The sequence below is a fragment of the Ochlerotatus camptorhynchus genome, unplaced genomic scaffold (genome assembly GCF_037179485.1).
Source record: "Ochlerotatus camptorhynchus isolate MF236.1 unplaced genomic scaffold, CSIRO-AGI_Acam_v1.1 ptg000443l, whole genome shotgun sequence".
Taxonomy (NCBI): Eukaryota; Metazoa; Arthropoda; class Insecta; order Diptera; family Culicidae; genus Ochlerotatus; species Ochlerotatus camptorhynchus.
Genome location: NW_027040929.1, coordinates 57,501 through 74,145, shown reverse-complemented (window position 1 = coordinate 74,145; position 16,645 = coordinate 57,501). Strand labels below are relative to the sequence as shown.

Below are 16,645 nucleotides of genomic sequence, written 5' to 3'. Positions count from 1 at the left end.
CTCAATCAAACTGAACAGATGCAAATCAATCCATCGGTGACTGAAAATGTCCCATCGAATATTCAAGAGCCAGTAAAACCAAGATCGGCTAAACGCTGCATTTTCTAAACATTACTTGCTTTACGTAATGGAAAATACTCTCTTTGCAGCGCACTTCTAATTTTTGCACGCTCCTTGCCACAACCACATGCGGGAGTGCATTGCTCCGATTAGCGTGCTGTTCGCGTCGTGCGATCTGACTACGTTGTTGGATTGTACTATTTCAGTATACGACAGTTGCGTACGAAAATACACGATCACCATAGACAAACGGACGTTGAACATTTCATAAAACATAAAGCGCATCTCTAAAAAGCTGAGCCACCATTAAATTTGATCGAAATCTTCTTCAAATTTACTGGCACAACAATTCCAATTAGGACCCCAATGAAGGAGTCAGGTTGGCACTTTACTCATCTTTTGTAATACATGTACAGTGAGGATAGAGTTTAAATTTAATATTGAGAATGATAAAAAAAGCCAGTGAATTACATATGTGCAAATCAAATTCGGATCTTCATCGTGAAATTTAAAGCAATTTTATTAATACCATAAAACGGGGTGAAGTTGATCAAACACCGTCCAATTTTCGTTTCTCATGAATCCCTTTTCATGATATTATTATAAGATAATTTGTTTGGTATTTCATTAATTATTTTTAAATAGTACTTTTGAACCGTTTACCCTAACAAACGATGCATTCTACCACTCTAATTGTACAATTTTGTAGATGCGATAATATATTCAATTATTAACAGTTCCTAAACATCGTATCAGAATCAGCATTCATTATTGTGCTGTTATCGGAAAAATTACGTACTTTACTTAATTTTGGGTCGCTGAATCCGAATCTGAAATCAAATTTTGTTCAAATGAACGATTTCATATAATAAAAAAGATTTTAAGGACTGTTCATTTTATAAAACGGACATCTACATGTGAGGATAGAAAGCTAACGTTTTACCTCAATTTAATGCATTTCTTTTCGCCGTGTACAAAGGTTTGTTGACAAAATACAGATATTTTTTTTTCTTTTGTGAAAGCATTTTAATTTCGGAACATGGCATTAATTGATGAAGAAACCAAAGTTTTCATTATTCAAAAATACTGCTCAGAGCGACAATCTTGCAGAGGTATTGTGAAAATTATCCCAAAGAATGCGTTCAAAACGACTTGTTGCTCTGTATCGTCAGCACAGGATCCCCCACTGTTCTGGCCCGACCTTGCATCCACCCACTACGCTTCTGCGACTCTCGAACTGATGAAGTCGTATAAGATCAAATTCGCCGACCAAATTGTCACATGAAGACTCGTTGTGGCAAATGTGCTGGGGCTCACAATACTACCGCATGCAAGAAAGAAGAATAAGCTGAATCTAAGCGCATGAACTGTGATTCCAACCATCTGGGCACCGATAGGAGATGTCCCAAGCGAGCGGCCTTCATCCAGATCCGACAACATATTTTCCAGCTGAAGATGATCGAAGCGGTGGGTGTGGAAGTCTCCACTTCTGTCGGCCCTATTACCATCACTGCGGCCTACTGTCCCAAACAAGTCACCATCAGGGACGGGTCGGCAGCAGACCTTCGGAGAGACATCACCAGACTAACTCGACGCCGTGAGAAGTACATCATCGCTGGCGATCTGAACGCCAAACACCAGGCTTGGGGCAACAGTCGACGCAACCAAAACAGCACAATCGTGAGCGACGACCTGCAAGAGGCTCACTACAACATAATAGCGCCGGATTCTCCCACCCGCTTGAGCCGGTCTGGTGTACACTCCACCATCGGCATCTTTGCCAGCAACATGGGAGACAACATTCAACATAGCTCGGACCACTATCCGGTGGTGGCCGATGTGGGCTCATCTGTCAACCGATTCTAAGCTTCCCGATGCAACTACCATCGTGTCAGCTGGGATCAGTTCCAGCACTGTGTCGACTACGGTGCCCTTCCGGAGGCGCCCGAAGACGTTGACCGGTGTCTGCATTCCATCGAGGAGGCGATATCCTGTGCCAGGGAACAACACGTGCCAGTATCCAGACAGGTGAGCAATACTCTGAACCTTGACAGATCTACCAAAGACCTTATAAGACTCCGTAACACCATCCGAAGGCAGTACCAACGCTCTGGTCTGCCTGTCCATAAGACCCACTGTAATCGCCTAACAAAAATCATCCAAGCCATGGACCTCAGAAATCAGGACTTTGCTAACAGGATCCGTCCTTTCCCAAATTGTGCAAAGCCCTTTTGGAAACTAACTAAAATTCTTAAAAATAAGCCAAGACCCATTCCACCCACACTTGAGTTCCAGATTCTACAACCATCTGGCACTGATTTTTAATCTGTGCCTCCGACTTGGCTACCTCCCCTCGTGCTGGAAGTCAGATTAAGCCATACCCATCCGGAAACCTGGGAAGGATCCGTCCTCTCCTTCAAGTTATCGACCAATCAGCCTTCTCTCAGGGTTATCAAAACTGTCCGAAAGAGCAGGCTACCACTGTTACTCGAGGAACAGTTTAGTTTTCGGAAAGGTCGTTCGACCGTCTACTAGCTGACTCGAGTAACAAACATTCTCAGACGGAACAAGTCTGTTTCGAAAACATCTGACATGGCGTTGTTGGACGTTGAAAAAGCGTTCGACAATGTGTGGCATGATGGCCTGGTGTTTAAATTGCAGCAGTACGGTCTTCCAATCTTCCTCGTGAAGATAATTAACTACTATCTATCGAACAGGACGTTCTGAGTCTCTCTGAATAGCATCACATCGGATGCTTTCAACATCGGTACTTGGATTCCACGAGGAAGCATCCTTGGCCCCATTCTATTCAACCTGTTCACCTCCGATATGCCGGCGCTCCCTGATGGTGTGAAGTTGTTGGGGTGTGAAGTTGTTCGCCTCCTCGTGGTGCACCCTGGAAACGATGGACCACCAGTGCTGCGGTACTGATCCAGTCGGCTAATCGAACAACAAACGAGGGGACGCGCCGGACGGCGCCTTGCGATCGATGTCAGTAAGATCGCAAGTATGTATACTGACACACTGGCATTATGTAGGATACAGAGTGGAAACTTCTCATAAACCACGCTACGGGCTGGCGGCCAAGGTATTTCATCCTCTTAGTAGAGTCGGGTGGAACCGACCGAAACGACGTTTGAGCTAATGCTTTGTTCGTCTCCGTCCCATAAAACCCTGGCAGGCCTTAGAATACGTTCCTCCCGTGCCACCCAGTTGGGAGACTGCGGTGGGAATAGGTTCGGTTGAGTTATTCCCGTCTTACGCGATCCGGCTCTGAACATAACGCCCCATGAAGGCCTATGTCAACCCTTGTCATGGACCTCACTGCTCGCATATGTACCCATGGGGATCAATCAGCGACTATTCCATTTGCACGGTAGGATAGCGGTCTAAGGGGGACCCAATAGTCGGGATGATTTCATCAAAAAATCATCAAAAAAGCTCAAAACCCCAAACCCCCAGCGAACAAGTCGCGAATCCATTCGCGAAGGGTGGTCTATCCAGATCTCCCCAACACAGTGAGCCGAACAAACGGCCAAAATCTCCGCACGACGCAGAGACAACGGCCGAGATCGGTGGACAGCCGGAGGAGCAGCCGAAGGACTGGCCCGGGCTAATCAGAGCCATGAATAGCTTTGGGCCCCTCCCTAGGTTGCTTGCAATCGCGGGACAGCTCGACGCCATCATAGAGTTCACGAGCACGAAGAGCAACATCGCGAAGGACCTAAAGCAGGCCTTGCGACAGCTCCGCGCAACCGTGAACGAGGCCCAGGACGATCACGAGCGGCTTAGGAAGCGAGCAATACTCAGACGGACGCGAGCAATACCCAGACGGACGCCTTCAACTTCGCGGGCAACAACACGATGTCCAGCGAGGCCCTCCACTTTGCCGTTACGCAGGGACAGAAGCGCGATCGGCGCTCACCCTCGCCAGTAAAGGGCGCGGCACGCCCTAAGAGACGGAAAGTCTCTGCACAGGTGGAGTGCGTGGCGGTGGCCCATCAGTCCACTGCATCAGTGAACGTACCGCAAAAGAGGGCTGGAATCGATGTGCGGTATAAGAGGTGAGGAGAAAGGAAACTAGTGGACTCTTTCGTTCTCGCGTCTTCTTATGCAGCAACAGACGTGACGTCACGTCTGCTGTTGCATAAGAACACCGTCAGAATGAAAGAGTTCACTAGTTTCCTTTCTCCTCACCTCTTTTACCGCACATCGGGCTGGAATAGCCAATAGAAATTCAGTTGAAAAAAGTAGCGGCTCCAAGGGCGGGAAGCAGGGCGGGAAGCAGGGCGGGAAGCAGGGCGGTAAGAAGGGCGCCCCCCGAAACCCCCGGACAAAACTGTCCCCAAGAACAGTGCTGCCCGGAACAGGAACAAGATGAAGGGCGAAGCTCTCATCTTCAAGACGGAAGCGTCGAAATACACGGAAGTCTTGAAGAAAATGAGAACGGACGAGCGTCTTGCGGAGATGGGCAGCAACGTGAGGAGCATCAGGCGCACTCGTACAGGCGAGATGCTCCTGGTGCTCAAGCGTGGTGCTAAAGACCAGGGACCAACCTACCAGAAACTGGCAAAGGAGGTCGTTGGTACTGGAGTGCAGGTGAAGTCGCTAGGCTCGACTATCACCATCCAGGTCAAGGACCTGGACGAAGTGACGGAGGCGACCGAGATACTCACGGCGCTCCGGGAACAGTGTCAAGTAGAGGTACCGCAAGCAGCGATTACCTTGAGGAAGGGACTGTTTTCCACCCAAGTGGCTACCGTCTGGCTCTCTGCAGCTGAGGCCAGAAAGGCGGTAGCTGGTCGGTTTGCCCCGTTAGTATTCCCCGACCGGTTACGACTTGCTTTAGGTGCTTCGGTCAGGGCCATGTGGCCCGTGACTGTAAGAACACCGACAGGAGCAAGCTTTGCAGATGGTGCGGCTCGCAGAGCCATAAGGCGCGAGGTTGCCAAAAGCCGCCGAGGTGCACTATATGCGCGGAGAAGGAGAATACTCTTACCAACCATATGGCAGGTGGCCCACGCTGCCCGGGGGCCAAGAGCAATGCTCAGCCATGTTCGAGGTGCGCAGTTGAACCTGAACCACTGTTCGACTGCCCAGCAACTGCTGTGGCAATCGGCAGCGGAATGGGGAGCGGATGTCGCAATCATCTCCGATCCGTACCGCGTCCCAACCGGCAACGGGAATTGGGTCACGAACGCGTCGGGGATGGCGGCGATATGCACGATGGGGAGCTTCCCCATTCAGGAGGTAGTCGTGTCCAACTCGAGCGAGGGATTCGTGATCGCCAGGGTTAATGGAGTATATTTAAGTAGCTGCTATGCTCCGCCCAGGTGGTCTATCGAGAAATTCTCGCAGATGGTGGACAGACTCACTGCGGTACTTGTCGGCCTAAGACCGGTGGTCATTGCGGGCGACTTTAACGCATGGGCGGTGGAGTGGGGCAGCCACCACACCAACCAGAGAGGATGCATCCTACTGGAGGCAATGGCCAAGCTGGACGTTGTACTATCCAACACCGGCTCGGTCAGTACCTACAGAAGGAATGGTGCAGAATCCGTCATCGACGTGACATACTGCAGCCCGAGTTTGGAGGGCAACCTACACTAGAGGGTCGATGAGGGTTACACTCATAGTGACCATCAGGCGATTCGGTACAGTGTGGGGCCAGGTGAGAGGCGAGTGGCAGGAGGAAATTCTTCCTGCGCTCGAGGCTGATGGACGTCGTTCTTCGAGGAAGAGGTCTTCGGCGAAGCACTGAGGCGGGAGCGAATAACCCCGGATCTGACGGGGGAAGAACTGGTAGCAGCACTGACAAGGGCGTGCGATACAACCATGGCTAGGAGAGCCTATCCCAGGCATGGCCATAGACCGGTGTACTGGTGGAGCGAGTCGATTGCTATCCTCAGGGCGTCTTGCCTCCAGGCGAGAAGGAGGATGCAACGAGCTCGTACGACTGAATCTCGGGAGGAACGCCGTGTCGCTCTTCGAGCGGCTAAGGCAGCCCTCAATAAAGAGATCGCCAGACGCAAGCGCGCGTGCTTTGACAGCCTATGCCAAAGCGCCAACACGAACCCATGGGAGGATGCCTACAAAGTGGTCATGGCAAAGACCCGCGGCGTGACGGCACCCCCGGAGAGATCACCAACGGTACTGGCTCCGATCGTTGGGTTCCTGTTCCCGCGTAGGGACGTAGACTCCTGGCCGCGTATCCCAGGCGCGGATCAGGGAGAAGTGTCTAGAGTGACGAACAGTGAACTTGGCGGTATTGCCAAGTCGCTGGTGGTGGGCAAGGCGCCGGGCCCAGATGGGATCCCGGTTGTGGCTCTGAGGGCGGCCGTTGCGGAAAATCCAGACATGTTCCGTTCTGTTTTTCAGACTTGTCTTGACGTAGGCATCTTCCCAGATGCGTGGAAGCGGCAGAAGCTGGTGCTGCTTCCGAAGCCAGGAAAACCCCCTGGGGACCCATCAGCATACAGACCCATCTGTTTGCTGGACACCACTGGGAAACTGCTTCAGAGGGTCATGCTCAACAGGTTGTCGACCTACACCGAAGGTGTAGACGGCCTGTCAAGCAGCCAGTACGGGTTCCGTAACGGCAGATCCACGGTGGATGCCATCTGCGACGTCATCCAGACGGCAGAGGTGGTCCATCGGAAACGAAGGGGCATTCGCTACTGCGCGGTGCTAACCTTAGATGTGAAGAACGCGATCAACAGCGCGTGCTGGGGGGCGTTAGCCCGCTCGCTACACTAGCTCCAAATTCCCGGAGGTCTGTATAAGATTCTGGAAAGCTACTTCCAGAATCGTGTGTTGACGTACGACACAGAAGATGGCGAAAAATGCGTTAGAGTCACCGCAAGAGTGCCACAAGGCTCCATCCTGGGCCCGGTGTTATGGAACGTCATGTACGATGGACTGTTGAGGATAAAATTCCCGGTAGGCGTGAAAATTGTAGGTTTTGCCGACGATGTCACGCTGGTAGTCTGCGGGGAATCCCTCGAGGAGGTAGAGCTGACAGCGGCCCACTGCGTCAGGCTTGTGGAGGAATGGATGAGAACCAGGAAACTGGAGCTCGCCCATCACAAGACGGAAGTGGTCGTAGTCAAAAATCGCATGTCAGTACAGCATGCGACGTTGACAGTCGGCGGAAGCACAATTAGGTCTGTGCGCTCTCTGAAACTCTTGGGGGTTATGCTCGACGATAAGCTCAGCTTCGGCTGCCACGTCGAGTACGCCTGCAAGAGAGCGTCTATGGCTGTGGGGGCATTATCCCGTATGATGTCAAACAGCTCGGCAGTGAATGCCAGTAAGCGCAGGCTCCTCGCTGGGGTCGTAGTATCTATCCTCAGATACGGCGGCCCTGCGTGGGCTGCGGTACTGGATATTGACTGCCACAGGCAGAAATTAGAGAGCACACACAGGCTAATGTGCTTGAGGGTGGCCAGTGCATACCGCATTATCTCGAGAGAGGCCGTCTGTGTCATAGCAGGGATGATGCCAATCAGCCTTATCATTAAGGAGGATGTGGTGTGCTATGACGCGAGGACCGTTCGAGGGGTGGCGAGATGGCAATCGGAGTGGGAAAACTCCACAAAGGGGAGGTGGACTTACCGCTTGATACCTTCCGTATCAAGCTGGGTCAACAGGCGCCATGGGGAAGTAAACTTCCACCTGACACAGTTCCTGTCAGGCCATGGCTGCTTTAGGAGCTACCTGTATAGGTTCGGACATGCAAGTACTCCCATCTGCCCCACATGTGCTGGTGTCGAGGAGACCGCCGAACGCGTTGTGTTCGCCTGTCCACGTTTTGAGCCAGTATCGAGCGCTATGCTAGCGATATGCGGAGCGGATACCAGTCCGGATAACATCGTTCCTAGGATGTGTGGTACCACCGAGAACTGGAGCGCGGTGGTGACTGCGGTCACCCACATAGTTTCGGACAGTGGCGAGCCGAGCAGCAGTCACCTACTGCCCGACTAGATCGTTAGAGTATTGCTAGAGAGGCACCATAGCGCTAAAGCGGGCCCTACCACGAAGTAATGCCTTCGGGCGGTTCCGGGGAGGTCAAGGGCCAAGCGCACAGGGTAAGGTTTAGTGAGTCGGGAGTGAAATTCTCCCATCCCCACACCCTGAGTTCCTTCTCAGGTGTCTGTGAGCAGATTCCCCCCTGTATAAAAAAAGGTAGTGTCACTGGAGCTCTGACTGCCAAACTTCAGAGAGACCTGGACGTCCTGTCTCAATATTTCAACAGCTGGAAGATCCGTATCAACGCAGCAAAGAACCAGGTCATTATCTTACCACACTCCAAATCTCCCAGACTTGTTCCGTCGGTGAATGATAAGATCTGCCTCACCGGCACAGTGGTGGAATGGTCGAAAGAGGTAGTCTACCTCGGCTTAACACTAGACAGCAAGCTGATTTTCAGGGAGCACGTTAACAAAACCAAAACCAAATGTAACATCTTCTGTATCCGATCATCAACAGGAGGTCTACTCTATCCCTGAAAAATAAGCTTGCTGTCTACAAACAAATCATCCTTCCCGTAATAGAATACGAGATGCCAATCTGGGAGAGTTGCGCCAAATGCCATCAACTTAAACTCTCCAAAGGATCCAGAACAAGATCCTTACACTGAGGTAAATAGACTTAAGAATTTCTTAAGACTCGACTTATGAACGACAAATATGAATTTCATAAGCGCGACTTATGAAAGATTTTCATCTAACATAACGTGGCTCTTATACGCCTTTAGCCAATCCATTTTCTTAAGCGTTGAAAGACGAGTGGTCAACACACGAACTCCGTAATCTCAACGTCCTTGGCTCGGTTCCAGTCTGCTCCGATTTATTATTTTTTTGTCAACATTATTTTTCATAAGGCAAATCAATGAAATTCATACTGATTTCTTGTGGCTAAAATTCATAAGTGTTTCTTATGTAATTCTTACGTTCTTTTGCCTGCGTGTAGGATGGTCCTAAAGAGTTCCCCGCGGACTAGAAATTCTGAGATCCACCTCCTGGCTAAAATTCAGACATTAGAAGGACGGAGAGTATTCATCATGAAAAGGTTCAGAGACACCTGTCTTAAATCAAATCATCAGATCATACGTGATCTAGCACGTTAGGTTAAGTTACAATCGTAATTAGGTAGGTTTTCTCTTTTTTTTCAATTCAAACAACACACACCCCCCAATATGGGTATTCTTTAAACTAGTTGAAAACGCAAATATTAAATTAGGATATCAAATTAAACAAGGATGAATAGCCGGGAAGGCTAATCAATTAAAATGTTACATCAATGCACTATCATAATCAACACAAATAAACATAATTTAGTACTTATCCACAACTTTTGCTAAAATTTTAACGCCAAATTCTTTTTCCGCGAACACAAATCAAATATAAATGCTAACTTCTGAGCTAACTTCCATTGCAAGTCATCTTCTAGAGACTTTTAAAACTCTTTAAGACGAATGTTTTATAGCTCGATTTGTTGCCTGTATCTCTTGTAATAAAAAAAAATTACCCAAATAAAGTAAAAAATATGAATACATTCAAATTGATTAAATACGTAAAAAAAACTTTTTTTTTTGTATGCCCCAACCAGAGATATTAACATTTGAAAAGTGCATACTTTTAGTATAAAAACGTCAATAACTCTTGATCGGTGAAAGATATTGACAAGCTTTGTGCAGCAAAAATTTGCGCCTTCTTAAGATCTAAAAGTTATTTCAAGACACCTTTGCTGAGAAATTTGAAAAAAAAAGAAAACTAGAGCAAAACAACTGTTTTTTTAAGAGCCACCCTATCCAATTCAAGAAAATAGCTCTAAATCAGCCAATTTAAGAGATACAAAAAAGTTTTTTCGACAAAGTTGCTTGAAATTAGCTCAGCTATAACTTTGCCTAAGAATGTATACCTTAATTTATTCAAACAAAAAAGTTAGATTTTTGATTTTAATGATAATAGGAACCACCCTAGAATTCATTGTCATAAAAATGAGGGCCTAACTATAAGAATATAAAACAATCATGCAATTTCATAGCTAATTTCGTGCTTTATAAAAGCATTTGCTAGCGCAGGCTTGAGAGGTATTTATAGGATTATCGGTAAAAAGCGATCGAATTCTCCCCGTTCTACGGTACCCCTAAAATGTGCACCATTCAACTCGATCGCTTCATCCATTAATTCAATCGATCGGTCATCGATGGTGCAGAATGTTACGCTTCGTTCAAACATATTCAGCTAAGCCCCGTCGATCAATTCTAATGAAACAAACACGTGATGAGAAATGGTGTCACAAAACCATTAATTCTATTTTCGAGTGCAGCTTCTCGCAATCAGTGAATTCGATTTCCTGTGAGACGTTGATTAATTCGTTCAAATTCAAAAATAAGATCAATAGGAAGTAGAGAGAGTGGAGTGAACTGGCTGGTTTAGAGCACAAAAAAAGCCAGATCCAATCGAGCAGCACCTATATTGATTGCATTAGCAGTGCTTCTAAAAATCACCGCATAGGTTGGCAAGGCAGCTTGTTGTGAATCCGATCCTCTCTTATACTAGACCCTCTTTTATAGGAATCATAATAAGTACCCAGAGCCCCATTGGCAAATCTCAACATACAATTCTGTATAACTAGACTTACTTGTCATTACCGGCTACAGGTTTTGAAAACACAATTTGAATAAAACAAATGTATAAACAAAAATATTACCAATCATCGTATGATCTTCTAGAAAATGCAACCTTCTTTGAAAAATAGGCTGCTCTTTGCAAGATAAAATTTTAAATTGTTAAAGAACAGCCTACTTTTCAAAGAATCTAGGGGAAATGACGGCTTCGGCATGACAATATTTTCGGCAATCGTCATTCCACCGGCGTCGTGATCTTCTACCAAAACGCCGGTGGAATGAATTCTGATGTTGAAGAGTACCGCCTAGCTGTATCGGATCGTTGCTACGATATTATTGTCCTGTGCGAAACGTGGCTCGATTATCGAACGCTTTCCAGTCAAGTCTTCGGTCCTGACTACGAGGTATTTCGTTGCGACCGGAATCCTAACAACAGCCGTAAATCTACTGGTGGAGGTGTCCTTGTAGCTGTCCGTAGCGGGTTGGAGGCAAAGGCCATCGAGAACGATTCATGGAACAATGTGGAGCAGGTTTGGACAGCCATCAATCTGGGTGATCGCTCACTATTTCTATGCGCTCTGTACATTCCACCTGATCGAGTTCGCGACAATGAACTCATCGATACTCACTGTCGGTCAGTTTTCACAGTTGTCAAAAGTTCCACTCCAGTTGATGAGATATTCATTTTTGATGACTTCAATCTGCCAGGCGTTTCGTGGAGTCCATCTCATAGCGGATTCCTGTATCCAGATCCTGATAGCTCCACATTTCACGCAGGAGCTATTAGCCTTCTCGACAACTACAGCGCAGCGACGCTTTCTCAAATTAACCATGTAGTTAACGAAAATGGTCGTAGTTTGGACCTCTGCTTCGTGAGCACACAGGACAGGGCTCCATCAATTTCCTCAACTCCTTGTGCACTAACTAAGCTAGTTCCACATCACCCTCCTCTAATTGTCACTGTTGAGGACAAACTCGTGCGTGATTTCGGCGACTATACTGCCACGGTTTCTTATGACTTCCGTAAAGCTGACCACCGTAGCATCATAGATGTATTGTCTAGCATAGTATGGGAGAACATCCTTGATCCAGATGACGTTGAGGCTGCAGCGCAAACCTTTTCACATGTCTTGGCATATGTCATTGACAGACACGTCCCGAAAAGAACTCACCACAAAGTGTCTCACCCTCCCTGGCAGACGAGAGAGCTACGCAGGTTGAAGTCAATCAAGAGAGCAGCATTGAGAAGATTTTCGAAGCATCGCACGCTTCCTCTGAAACTACATTATGTGAGGCTGAATCACATGTATCAGCGAGTCAGTCGTGAATGCTTTTCATTGCTACACCCGAAATCCTTTTGGAACAACGTGAACGAGCAACGCAGGGAATCCAGCCTCCCATCGTCTATGGAATTCAACGGAGAAGTTGCTGCCACTGTTCAGGATATATGCCACCTTTTTTCCGAAAAGTTTGCCAGTGTATTCACTAATGAGACACTAACTGACGACCATATTAACCTGGCTGCCAGGAACGTTCCAGTAAACGATCAAACGCTGGGTGCAATTGATGTTAATGCAGAAATGATTTCTAAGGCCGCGACTCTGCTCAAGTCATCCTTCAATCCTGGACCTGATGGAGTTCCATCTGTATTTTTGAAGAGACATATTGCTAGCTTGTTAATTCCGCTTCTTCGCCTGTTCTCTCAGGTGGCATATTTCCATCTTGCTGGAAATTTGCGCACATGTTTCCCGTCCACAAAAAAGGAAGGAAACGGGCTGTGGATAACTATCGAGGAATTACATCGTTAAGTGCCGTTTCGAAGCTATTCGAGCTAGTGATTATGGAACCGTTGCTAGCAGTATTTGAGTGCTGATCAACATGGGTTTGCTGTCGGCCGCTCTACAACCACCAATCTGCTGTGTCTCACATCGTTTATAACCGAAAGCATGTCGGATCGGGTTCAAACAGACGTTATTTATTCAGATCTATCCGAAGCATTCGACAAGTTGAACCATGCTATTGCGATTGCTAAACTCGGCAGGCTCGGTGTATGCGGTTATCTTCTGAGTTGGTTTCGATCATATCTTACCGGTCGGCAACTAAAAGTTGCCATAGGAGATTGCAGATCAACTAGCTTCTTCGCCACATCAGGTATACCTCAGGGAAGCCACATGGGACCGTTAATTTTTATACTGTACTTCAACGACGTGCATCTGGTCATCGAAGCTCCTCGGTTATCATATGCAGATGACCTCAAAATCTTCCTACGAATCTGCTCCATTGCTGACTGTCACTTTCTTCAACGTCAACTGAATGTATTCGCTAGTTGGTTCAGGTTAAACAGAATGGTAGTGAACCCAGCCAAATGCTCCGCTATTACGTTCTCACGAAAACAACAACCGATAATATTTAGCTATGACCTGCTTGGCTCGACAATCGAACGCGTGAATCAGGTGAAAGACTTGGGTGTGATCTTGTATTCGCAGCTTTCATTCAAGCAACACGTTGCATATGTTGTTGATAAGGCGTCAAGAACTTTAGGGTTCATTTTTAGGATAGCTAAAAACTTCACTGATATCTACTGTCTTAAATCTCTCTATTGTTCGCTTGTTCGATCGACGCTTGAGTATTGTTCAGCGGTTTGGAACCCAAACTACAACAACGGTCCCGAGAGAATTGAATCTGTTCAACGTCGCTTTCTTCGTTTTGCGTTGCGTAGATTGCCTTGGAATGATCCGTTTCGATTACCAAGTTACGAAAGCCGTTGTCAACTTATCGACCTAGAACTTCTCCGGACTAGAAGAGACACAAACAGAGCCCTAACCGTGGCCGATATCCTACAAGGAAGGACATATATCACTTCCAAGTGGCTGCACTCCAATCGTGTCGAAAATTGGTTGTTGAGAAAATTCCCGATCCAATATCCTATGAACAATCAGTGTCTGTAAATCTAGAATGTAGGGGAAATGTATGTAATGTCGGCCTAAGTGTCCCTAATTTGGGCCCATACATAAATTCAGCAATCGACTAAATTTTCAATAGCAACAAAAAATATCCATTAGTACCGTCCCAATGACGCGTTCATCTAGAACTAGATACAATTGATAAATAGAAGATTTTTAGCGATGGGCCCATAGATCCATAGACCAACATTAGAGCCATTTCCCCTATCTAGGCAATTCAAACATTGAAAATATTTTATCCAGAACCGCAAACGGGATTTAACTCTCAAGTAAGACACCACAGGCTATTTCGAATACATCGGACAACTCACCATTGATATTATATTACACATTTTTATTATTATTTCATTTATACACTTGCTGTTTTCTTGTTCTCTAAACGATCCTACCACTTTTAGGGGGTAGTGTTTTCTTTATATTATGCTTCTCTTCTTCTACGTTTGTATAATTTTAGTTAATTAAAGCTACCAGAACGTATTTCTTTCTCAACTGTGATTTGCTTGCTTTAGTATTTGATTACCGTTTGTTTATAACTTCCTCTTATTCTTCTATGCCGAGTCTCACTTCTGCTTGTGTTTCATCATACCTTGTTCATTCATCCTTCCATTCGTGGCGTGTGTTCATGTTTTGATTTGTTTTTTTTTTTTCTGTTGTTATTAACGTAAAATGCAATCAAGTTTGGATTCGACACTCACACTAGCACAATTGAATGTATGTGTATCTGTTGTGTTCTGCACTGATCTACTGGTTATTTATGGATTTCTAATCATTTACCTTCTAGACTTAAGTGAGTGAGTTTCTTTGATTTCAGATTTCCATTGCAACAAGAGACCACCACTGGGAACGCTTCCATTTGTATTACTGTGATTTTGTGTATGTTACCGTTTTAGATATGGGTTTGTTGTTATCGTTTGTTTTAGCACTATTGTAATTCTAACAGTTGTACGCTTTTCATTTGTTTGTTTGTAATATTTAGCGAAGAAAGCTTCGAATACTGGGATTGTTTCATTGTTGAACTTCCGGGGAGCTGGTTTCGTTATATGTTTCCATCTGGTGGCAACTGGAGATTGAGATTGAGTGGAGAGAGTGTGTGAGTCCGTTCATGGTTAACAGTAAGGTAAGTTTCCGTTTTCCTTTGCTTCGAATGAATCCAACTGGTTTATTTTTTAGTATTATCATAGGTATATTGTTCACAGCAAAAATAATGTCTAATTAATATTCGAACTAAAAGTAATCAACAAAAACAACATAAGGTGATCCTACATTTTGCTTATAATTTGCTAGTCTTTGCTCTATATGCCTTTTTGCTATGATCCTTCTCTATTCTCCGTTACTAAACCTTTACTTTACCTTTTCCGATCGTTCTATTTTGTGACTACAACAACTTTCCTTTTTGCTTTTCTCTCTACTAACGTCAGTCGCTAAAATCTAGGAAGGAAATAGTTTGCTTTGCCTTATCTGCTATATGTGTGCATTGCAAAGCGGATTTTGTTCCACTTTGATGGAAGAAAATTGAACTTACTTTTTACAGCGAAAATGATCTATGATTCTTGGGAAAATAACTTAAATAACAACGATTGGTATAAATTATTATTGGAAATAATAGAATGCTATTTACAATCTTTGAAGATTCTACCACAACTATGATACAGGACAGTAGTACGGCACAAGACATTAGATCATCTTTACGGGGACCCTCCGAAGCAACAAAATAGTCGCTTCCTCGTCCTTTGGTTCGTCTGCGGCAGCGGTCGCCTATGAGGTTCCCGTTCCAACATTACGAAGAAAGCTTGTGCCAATTCAGAAGGATGATCATCATGTCTCATCTCTGGAATACGATAGACAATACGATCTATTGACCTCCTACTCGGAGAATACCGGTGCCCAGCAGCGGATACCGGTGGATCTGGCCAATTGTAATCCACTTCGTCGCTGCTGTTGCTGACGTTGCTGCTGTTGATGCTGCTGCTGCTGCTTCGCACGCTGCTGAATATGTCGCCAGTAAGAAACCTCGGCCGTCGAAATCGCATCGAACGTCGTGATTGGTGTCGACGCATTCGCGCACCGCTGTTCTGCGATCTTGTATACTATAGGTCATGATAGAGGTGTTCATCGAGCGGCCTGAAACGTACCCGCTGTCGGTAATGGTACTCTTTCAGGTAGGATTTGAGTGATTTTGGCAGACACAGTTCGTTGATTCCGTCGTACGTTGTATTGCTGACGATCGTCGCCCGGCACAGCTGCTGCAGTGAGAAGACGAACTTCCTGTTCAGCGGGTAGGTTAGCATCGGCTCGAAGAACATCACACAGGACGGGTCCTTGTAATGCTCCAGCAAACCGGTCACCGTCGATGCCGTGTAGACGCCGGGATCCCGAGAGTCGAAACTATAATGGAGATTTAAATGGAAAGGATTAAGGTAACAACGGAACAATAGTTGCTGTTTGACTTTCAATATGATTAACATTTCGCACCGTTGAGCCACACTTCGTGTTTTCACGGAAGAATTCACAAGGGCGAACTTTCAGTGAAAACACTAAGTGTAAGATAAATTAACTGAAAATTCAACTGGACATTATATTAAAAAATAAGCCACACAAATTGTCTCAGTGGATCAGATCAAAGATGACTTGACAAAATTACTTGGAGTTGAGCCACTCCTAGTAATCAAACTGAAAATGCAATCCTGTCCTGACAATTCGCGCAAAGGAATTTCCAGTGATTTTTATTTAGTTCACTTCAAGTCTAGTGAACTAAACAACCTTAAGGTCTTAGAAAAAGCTAGCCTTATGCTCCATGCCCGAGTTAAGTGGGAACACATCAGCAAGACTGGAGGAAATTTTCAAAACCTCACCCAGTGCCGTAAGTGCCAGCGATGGGGTCACGGAACAAAAAATGCCACATGCCTGCGGAATGCATGAATTGTGGTGATTCCTCTCACACAAAGGACGACTGTCCTGTGAAGGAAGAATCCTAAGAAATTTGAATATT

At 46.0% G+C, this 16,645-nt stretch overlaps 1 protein-coding gene across 2 annotated transcripts in view; it reads right to left on the bottom strand.

Moving 5' to 3' along the window:
* Positions 1 to 13,969: 13,969 nt before the first annotated feature.
* The window catches only part of Socs36E (Suppressor of cytokine signaling at 36E), a 59,695-nt gene continuing 57,019 nt past the window's right edge, over positions 13,970 to 16,645 (bottom strand). For both annotated transcript variants that reach the window (XM_065234785.1, XM_065234786.1), the window contains exon 6: positions 13,970 to 16,041. In XM_065234785.1, the coding sequence (XP_065090857.1) occupies positions 15,744 to 16,041 (298 nt within the window). In that variant the 3' untranslated portion in view covers positions 13,970 to 15,743. The remainder of the gene's footprint in view (positions 16,042 to 16,645) is intronic.